Source organism: Besnoitia besnoiti, chromosome IV (genome assembly GCF_002563875.1).
Source record: "Besnoitia besnoiti strain Bb-Ger1 chromosome IV, whole genome shotgun sequence".
Lineage (NCBI taxonomy): Eukaryota > Apicomplexa > Conoidasida > Eucoccidiorida > Sarcocystidae > Besnoitia > Besnoitia besnoiti.
This window is the reverse complement of record NC_042359.1, coordinates 1376831-1386209: the sequence shown is the minus strand read 5'-3', so window position 1 is coordinate 1386209 and position 9379 is coordinate 1376831. Positions and strand designations below refer to the sequence as shown.

The window sequence follows — 9379 nt, the reverse complement described above, 5'->3', positions numbered from 1 at the left end:
CTTTTTCCATCGAAGCCAAGCACGTGCACAGACCAGCTGCTAGCGATGTATATCGAAACACTCGGAAGTTGCCACTCGTGGCGGGCGCTGTCACGCACGTCTATATGCGGCTGGAAAGTGGGGACGACACACGGGGACGATGCGAGACATCACGAGAGGCACAGGGGCAGAAGTTTACTCAGCAAAATAGAGAGACATGAAAGGGAAATGACGGGGGGAAGGGCGTTTAGGGTTTAAAGTTTGAAAGCTAGGAGACGGAAAAAACTGCAAGGTGCTGTCAAGTCTCGATACGCTCACGCGCGACGCTCAAACGAAAATGTCGACCCATTCTTCCCTCCGTTCCAAGCCGCAGATCGCGTTTAACTGGCAACTCAAAGGGCGAATCAAAAAAAGGCACAGAAGAGCTGTTACGTCATGACGAATCCGAGGGGGAAGAGTGCGGCAGGTCCAGATGAGCAGAGTTTGAGTGTCTAGCAGGTTGTCCTAGGCGTATCGGCTTTCCCTCCCTCGTCACTGCGCCGGCGCAGGAAAAAAGTTCGGGCATGCGCGTTTCTCGACCCCGCGGCTACTGGACAGATGACCCAGCTTCCTTCGATTTCTGCTCTTTCGCGCTTTTCCGCGCCCAGGCGAGGCGTGCCAACGGGGCCAAATTTCTCTTCAGCTTTGCACAGCGGCCGGAGGGCGCGGCGAAGCCTCGAGGCGCCCCGCCTCGTTAACGTCGCGGCTGCATGTGCACCAGGGGTGGAGCGTTTCGAAATTTTGTCACGATGCGCAACAAACGCGGAGATTTCGTGCGATCCGGCTCCCTGTTCTCAGCGCTAAACTGCCTCGCAGCCCATTTCAGCCCGTCACTCACGGAGTAACGCGCAACCTCGCGCTCGAAGTTCGCACCACACACTCCCGAACCCTCGCCCCGCGTGGTGTCTGCAATCCAGCCCGTCGTCGTCCTCCCGCCGGCGTTTCCCCTAGGGCCGCCTTTCCTGCGGGAGTTTCAGGTTCTGTCGCTCCCGCTTGTATGCCGTCCCCGCGTCTGTCTCCGGCTGTAGAGACTCTTTTCTGTCTGTGCGCCTCCTGGTCAGTCTTCCCTTTCGTATTTCTTCAGTGTTTGTGCGTTTTTTCGCACGCGCTTCCTTCTGGTTCACAGGTGGCGTGCACCCAGCAGCAGCTTCTCCGCAGGCGAAGCAACGTGCGTTTTTGCCCGTGGAGCTAGGGGCGCATTCGTTGTCCATTGACACGTCCCCGACTGCGATGCGAGAAAGTACTCGCCCAGTTTACCTCTCTAGTTTGCACTTTTGCTTTTTTCCCCGGTGTTACAAGCCAGAGCTGCCGGCGACAGCGCTCGAGTCGAAGGCAGGGATAGTAACGAGTTCACCCCCGACGCATCCCCCTCCGTCTGCAGCGTTGTGAACTATATGCATCGTGTACAGTCTCACGTGGGCGGCTGATGCTGGCATTTCCTTGAAGAATTACCGTTGGTTAGCATATTTTGCTTGTTTTCTAGTCGACCTCGCCTCCAGCTTTGTCCGCGGCGTGTGCGCGAATGTACATTAGCTCCAGGGTGCGTCACTCGCCCCATATTGCGCTGTAGACGTCCTCTGGGGGGCAACTAAGAAGGACAGACTGTCCAGGCGTCGCGTCCGCGTCGCACGTGTGATTTTTTTAGTCGTGCGTGCCTCGGAAAGACGTCATCGTTTCCGCCTTTCTGCGCTCTGTCATTTCTACGCCCGGGGCACATGGCGTGTAAGGTGGTGTAACACTACAGAACGGACCATTGCCCCTGCTTCCTCGCGGCCCCTAAAAACCCGGTGGGGGATGCCGTTTTTTCGCTAGGATATGTGGTTCACCGGCCTTGCCAAATCTTCAGATTTTTTTCCGTCTATGCTGCGCTTCCTCCGGTTGCGATTCGTTGGAGCGTCTCTCTCCGCCCTCCTCGACGCTTTTCCGCGGACGACAGAATTTGGTTACGAAGCCGACCCGGTAAGCGGCGCTCGCCAAGAGAGAAGGCGCTCCCTGGCCGACATTCACGCGGTCCAACCAATCTTCTACATGAATTAAAGCTTGCGGAGACGTACGAAAATGTCGCTCAGAAATCGTGCGGGCAGGCAAAAGCGGAAACAATAATCAACTTTGGTGCTTCCTCGGCTTCTATCATGCATTTTTTGTGCGGGCTCCGCGAACGGCCCAAAAGGTCGTCAGCTGGGTTGTCGGCGGGGCAGGAAGCAGCGTCTCAATTTTTTGACCTAATTGAGAAAATGTAGGGATTGAAGATCGCTGTGTCTTGTCAGCAAACGCAGACATATTTCGGAGCCGAAAGCTACCTCTTTCTTGTCTGTACCCGCTGCGACGCAAGAGAGGTTCTTCGTTCCGTTCAGCGCGTGTGCTTTTCTCGTTTCTTCTCTGCGGTAGTTGACTAAGCGTTTAATTCCCGTGTCTTTGTAAGCATGCCCTTCGCGACGGTAGAAAGTGTTTCCGATTATTGTCTTACCCTGGTCGCCTGACTGAATTTCATTGCGGCGAAATGCGCAGTAGCGAAACTATTTTGTGAGAACTGCGGAACTTCGAACAAGTTGAGAGTTCACAAAGAGAGGGTGAGAGCCGGGAATACGTGACTTCTCTGATGATCTGTTTTCAAAGAACATGTGCTCACATGTGTGGATGCGCTATGTTTTTCTCCACTACCGGGCCGGGGAGCGTCTACACGAGTCTACTACTGTATCGGCGTTTAGTGAGCTCGGACAGGCAGAGCACAGGACTGGCGCGGTGGCGTGCCGTGCCCATGCATTATATTCCCCCCATACCACAAAGTCAGCATCCATTTCCTGTGTTTTTGGTGTGATTTGGGAGGCTTCAACCCGCCTTTTCCGGTCATCGTTCGCGTCTTTCACTGGCGGGATGACTTTTTGGTGTCTGTACGTACACTGCGTGTGTGGGTTGTTTCCTTTCCTTTGCAGCGGTAATTAGGCGTTGTCTGCGCTCTTCAGCCGTGAGAGGCAGCCCAGTCTCGCATGTTTGGAAGGCGGAAGCGAGTTCTCCACGCGGAACAAAGCTGTAAAGCGTATCGTGTGTTCGCCGCGGTGACCTGCACATGATGGACGCTCACGGAAACATCGCAGAACTGATCGTCATGGTGGCGTGGCCCTAATTCATCGTCACTTTTCTCCTCAGGTACGAGCACCAGCGGGAAAAGACACAAAACCTGTCTACCTGGCACCGTCTATGCGTACGCCGTTTTTGCGCGTCAACCATACGTGGCAGGATGTGGTTACTGGGATCCTGCAACCTTCAAGTCGGATGACACATGCGTACGCCGTAGGTACGCGTCATAAACGCGCTTTTTATCTGGACACTGATTGCTGCGTTATCGGGAAACAGCGCGTGACGAAGCAGAAATCCGAATGCGTCGAAAAATTATGCGGTCTTCCCTGCTGGACACAGCTGACCCAAGACATTTTCCACTCATCTATGCATACGCAGTTGACATAGGGGTGTCAGTGTCATTTCTCTTGTATGATCTTCAGGTTTGATTTCTCTCGGGGTTTTTTGGCAAGGCGTTTTTTGTTTTTTACCACGGTTTTCTCGCCAGTTTCGCAGTTTGGTTGGCTGCGGCGCGCTGCTGCGGGTGCGAGCCTGGTCACCAAAGTCTCCGCGTCTTCAGTTGTTGGAGGTTTCTTCTGCGTGCCGGGTCGTCTTGTGCCATTCGTTCGCTGTGTCGCCACAATGGCAGTCTCTTCCGCCCCTCCGAGCTGCCTGCGGCTTGGTTCTGTCTTGCGTCTGTGTCTCCTGGCTGCGCTGAGCGCATCTCTGGAGTTTGCCGCGCGCGACGCGTCGGCGCCGACTGTCTCTTCCTCTCTCGTTTCGCCCCTTCCTTCCCCGTTGCTGTCTGCGCGGGCGAGCACGCTGGATCCGGGCAGCGGCGCGTCGATTTCCGTGGAGGGCGGTGACGACGGCAACGATTCAGACGACGGCGAGTATGGTACACACTCGCGCCCGACCGCACCGCCATCTAGCAAGCCCAAGCGCCGGTCCTCCTCCGCGCCGCCCCCATTCTCCGCACCGCCCCCATTCTCCGCTCCGCCACCCTTGTCTTCTGGGGACGAGGACGAGCTTTCGCGCGAGGTTGGGCTCTTCCTTGATGATGGCGCGTCCCACCCCGGCGATGTGCACCCCGAGGAACGCGGCGAGGACGCCCTCGGTGACGACGATATGGAGGCCCTGATGGCGCGGGTGGGGCGCCACCAAGAGCCGATAATGCCGCTTAGGGGCCTCTTCCATGGCGCCGGACGCGAGGCCCGCAGCGACGCAAACGAAGACGAAGACCGCGCGCAGGCACGCAGCGCAGCGATGGAGCACATCAGTCGCCTCGTTCAGATGCTGCGAGCTGCGCAGGAAGACGAAGAAGAGCTGCTTTTCGGCTTGGACAGAAAAGAAAAACGCACCGTCACTGCCAACGAGTGGTACACCACGACTGTTGCGGCGACCATGACCGGCAAACGCCCGACAGACGAAGACGTAAGAAGCGGCCCGCGCGGAGGCGCAAGAGCGGAAACGCCCTAAACCGTAATATGCGCAGCAACTGTCACGCTTGCCGAGGAAAGGACGGGGGGGGGCCCGGGAGGCGAGGCGATAGGCAGAAGGGGGGTTCCGTCGTTTTTTCGTTTGCGAGAAGGATCGAGTCGAGTGTGTTTCTGCTCTCCTCTCTACCCGCGTTCGTAGTCAGAGCTGTCGTTGGTGGCAGCTGCATTCTGTAGCCCTTTCACTCGGCCCCCCCCTTCGCATGCCCTCTGTGTGTGTTCTCTGTGTGGGCGTGCGCGTGTCAGAGACATCCGGTTTCGGCTGCAAATGTGTGTTTCCTTCTTCAAGTCGGCGTTGTCGCTGTTTCGCCTTCAGCTTTCGGAATCTCTCGCGTCGAATTTGGTTCCGCACCGCGTATTCTTTGCAGGCGATCCTCGTCACTGCGGCCTCGAGCGTGCGTCCGGATGTGCGCATCAAGGCGATCTTTGATGGGCATGCTGGCGAGTCCACCTCGCGGTATTGCGCCGATAACATTTCGTCCTATCTCGGTAAGTCAAGCAGTCTTCGCGCGTTTCTTGCGCACCCGTAGGATCGTGCAGGTCCGTGCTAGATAAGTTGAAGCACGTGTGCGGCCCAGGGGTAGCTACCCATCATGCACATATTTACATATATACATACGTATATACGTATACGTGTTTGTATACAAATATAGCTGTATGTACATAAATTTATATGCATATTTGTGTGGATGTCTGACGAGGCAAATGTGGAGCGGATGCAGTTGTCATGTCCAGTTTCTGCGTGGGCAAGCTGTTGTGTGGGGGACTCCAGATGCGTGTTTTTCTTTCTCGGTGGCCGTCGCCTGTGTGTCGCCCGCGACTGGACGGCGTGTTGCTTGGCTCTGCGTGTGTGTGCAGGAACTTTGACCGAGTTCGTCTACGACGAGGTCAAGAAAGCGTGCTTGGATCTCGATGCGGAGATTATTGCGAAGTTGGGACCCCGACACGTCGCGGGATCGACCGGTGAGCGCGTGGGAACATGCAGAGTGTCGCAGCCGCCATGCCGCGCGCATGCGCATGGCTTTCGGGGGGGGGAGGGGGTGGGGGGTGTACAAACGCACAAGTGTCAGTGTAGATACATATATACGCGTATATGTGTACGTATATGCAGACGAGCGGGATCTGTGTTCAGACGAGGCACCGCCCGCCGATCTCCACAGGTGCTTGATATATGCACACAAATGTGTGTATGTGGGAGGGCCCTTCGGCGTGGGGTGAGTTTGGCAGCGTGGAAGCACCAGCGATTTGCCTCTGGTTGTCTTTTTACAGGGATTATCGTCATGATTGAGCTGGTGTCGAAGCCCCGAGTTGCGCGCGCAGTCGGTCGCGAGCTCATTCTGGAGTCGCAGGGCGAGCCGTTTGTTGCGCTGGAGCAGCAGCTGCAGGAGGAAGAGGCTGAGGAGCACCCCGAGTTGGTTGGGAGGTACCCCAAGGTCCCCGAAGTGGAAAATGTCGAAATTCCCGCTGGATCGTTCCTTCTCACCGTCGCCAACATCGGTGCGCCACACACCTATTCATCTTTTCACTTTGAGTGTCTTGGAGGCCCATGTTGGAGAGTTTATAGGGGGGGCTGCCCGGCGTTCGCGTTGCGTGCGGTGTAGATTGGCGCTGCCTGGCTGACTTCTCGCTCACTATGAGACTGAACATTGGTCGCGCGACGTGCGCGGGTGCATCTATACTCCTGCGTACGTGTCGCCGCATGCGTGTGCGCATGCGCGCGAAAGAGCCTCGTCGTCGCGTATAGTTGTGGTGCCTCGCGCTGCGGGGTCTGTATGTTCCAGCGGAGGAAGCACGAGGTCCCACGTGCGGACGCTTTTTTCCCTCGTGTCTTTAGGTGATTCGCGCGCGATGCTGCTGCACAGCGACGGCAGCTTCACGCGCTTGTCAAAAGACCACAAGCCAAACCAGCCGGAGGAACAAGAGCGCATTGAAAAGGCAGGAGGATCCGTCCGAAACGTCGACGTCGCGCGCGTGGACGGCATCCTGGCCCTCTCGCGAGCGTTCGGAGACTCTGTAGGTCTATACACACCACGCACTTTCGTCGCTGTTTTGCGGGGAGGAGGATGAAGAAGGGGCGCTGCCGTTTGTGTTCGTATGCACACGTGCACCCTCTGTTTTTTTTCAGTAAAGATTGCAGGCGTTCGCGTGTGTGACACAGCGTGGCGCAGGAGACTCGGCTGCCCTGTGTGTGGACGCTGCCTCCCGCGTCACAGTGGAGTTTTTACTGTCGCGAGTGCATGTTTTTGAGTGCTCTGCCGCGTGGCGTTATTCGCTGTTTCGCAGGAATTCAAGATGAATGCAGGCTTGCCGCCGGACCAACAGCGAGTCATTGCGGTGCCTGAAGTCAGGACTTTCTACGCAAAGCCCACCGACGTCCTCATGCTCGCGTGCGACGGTACGACTGTCCCGTGCTCTGTTGGTTAAAAGGAAAAAATCCTGCATCGCGTGCTCAAGGGCCCAGTTTCGCGGCAGGTTGCGTCCTGCTTCGCTTGGGGGGGAATAGGGAGGGGTTTTCGATCCGCTAAAGGCGTCAGGGGGTGTCTTTTGCCGCTCGTCTGCGGCTCATTGCTCGTGCTTCTCTGCGCGCATCTACCTGTGTATGCTTACATATCTGAGTGTTTGATAGATTCATCTCTCCAGCGTAGTGCCGCCGCGCGGAGACTGTCGTCGTTTGCCGGTAGGTTGTGACCGGTGCATGCGCACGTGTTTGCATGCAGCGCACCCACGTTCCATCCACTTGTATTTTTTGGTGGGCCTTTTTCCAGGTTTATTTGAGCCTAACGGCATGGACTGGAAGTATGTGAATGACTTGGCGATGGCGGAGCTGCAAAACGCGAATGGCAACTTGGAGGAGGCAGTGATGCGTCTGATGGATTACGCCTACGAAATGAACTCGCAGGACAACATCAGCCTCATGCTCACTACGTTCGGCAGCCAGCGTTTCTCACAGCCGTCTGTCGTCTACAAGACTTTCTCTGGACAAGGTAAGTCCTTTTGCGTCTGTGCTTTCACTTCCGTTCTGCCCTTGTCGACCGGTGCCCGCGTGAGCACCCGCGGCACCAGACGAGCGGACGAGAGACTTCTCAAAGCCCTGTGCGACCGGCGAGGCGTTTTTTGCGCGCATGTTTTTCTTTTGTGAGGCTGTCGCGCGTGTGAGATTCTGTTGGTCTTGTGTGTATCGTGTGTATGTTTCTCTCTGTAACGGGATACCTCCCCGTCATTCGTAAATGTGTCGCCTACCAGTTTGGTGTACGACTCTCAGCATGCGCACATGGATGCGTTGCGCTGGAGAGGCGCGTGCGGTTGGGTGGCAGCGACGCCCCGAGTTCCTTTTCGAGAGTTCCGCGTTTCATCGTCGTTGTGTGTGTGTGTGCTGACTTTGTTCAGGGGAGGTCTTGTCAGAGACCGTCTGGACGCCCCGCGACACGACAGACGGAGCTGCGGCCGATGGTGGTGGAAAGGAGGAAGATCAGATTACTTTGTATTAATCGTTGTTTCGTTTTTCGTTGTCTGTTGCTTCGTGTTTGCTTCGGCTCTTTCTGTGGTATCTTTCTTGACTCGTGGCTTTTCCGCGGTTTTGTCGTTCATGCTGCTCCTGTTTGCTTGGCTTGACGAACTGTTTATCGACCGGAGCTTCGCTTCGGCAGAGAGGCGACTTCGCCTAGTTGCGACTCTTATTTGATGCTGTTTCGATGCCCCGACCTGCGGGTGCACGACGAAGGGTATGCTGAGCCAGCCAACATTTCTCTCGCGTGTGTGTCCCATGCTTTCTCAAGGATGAGAAGGCACTTACGATGTTTCGATGCGTAATGCGTTTGTATGTTTTCCTGTGTGCATGCGCGCACCCGCGAAGAGAAGGCCGAGGAAGCCGCATCACTCTGCTGAGCGACAATGTGGCGCCAGAAGGCGGCACAGGATGCAGGCTCTTCTCGCAGCGGAGGGAGCCGGAGGAAAGGGCCATTCGTTTTTCTCGGTCGTTCCCGTGCACGTCCCACTGCGGGAAGGATAAATCTGGCATTCTCCAACGGGCTAGCCTGAGGAGTGCAATGTGATCCGCAAGTGTGTACATCATAAGCTTGCTTGAGTGCAGTGTTTCTTTGCGGCAGCGTCTAGCTGCCTTCGTACTTCGTTTGACAGGATTGTGTAGGCGAAACGGGCCGTGACGAAACGCCTACCGTGTCGATGTCAAATATTTTGAGAAGACAGATGAGGCCTCGAGGTGTTTGAGTGAGTGGAGAAAGATCCAGCCAGAAGAGAGGAATGTTTCTTGTCACGTGTTGTCGGCCCTTGTTTCTCCTCAAATAACAGTCCTTGTCGCCCAGGGTCACTGCCTCTGTTTCAGCAGCCGCTTCCTGTCTGCTCCTATGAAGCGCAGCGAGAAAGTGCTCGCGCGGGCCCGTTGACCTGTTAGGGATTTGGAGAGAGGTTGACCGTTTAAGCTGAGACGGAAAGAGTTAATTCGGGCGAGAGGGACTGCAGGTGGAAACGAAGGAGGATGAATCCCACCAGGTTGCGTGTACAGACATCGCACCGCACCACGAAGAGAGGTCCGAAGCAAGCGCCGAAGTTGGAATTTCGTACGGGTGCTGCGTCGATACTCCTTTCGTGACCCAAGACATCAGTGCTCTCAACTCGCCGGAAAAATCGCGTAAACGGATTTTCCGGCGCCAGTAAATCTGGAACCAAGTGCATAGACACACGCGTACTTCATCGCGACCGACGTTTCGAGTGCGGAACTCTCTTTCGTCAGCGAGTGCGCTCCAGTGCTGCTCAATCTGAGCGAAAGGTGGCTGAAACTGTCGCGCAAG

The 9379-nt window shown here is 56.2% G+C and overlaps 1 protein-coding gene across 1 annotated transcript; it reads left to right on the top strand.

Moving 5' to 3' along the window:
* Positions 1 to 3717: 3717 nt before the first annotated feature.
* On the top strand, positions 3718 to 8059 carry BESB_053460 (protein phosphatase 2C domain-containing protein; the record flags this gene model as incomplete). The annotated part of the gene is made up of 8 exons (XM_029363781.1): positions 3718 to 4509; positions 4940 to 5060; positions 5430 to 5534; positions 5841 to 6068; positions 6406 to 6584; positions 6855 to 6966; positions 7337 to 7555; positions 7959 to 8059. 8 exons carry the CDS (start codon positions 3718 to 3720, stop codon positions 8057 to 8059), a joined length of 1857 nt encoding a protein of 618 aa, XP_029219704.1.
* Between the last annotated feature and the right edge of the window lie 1320 nt (positions 8060 to 9379).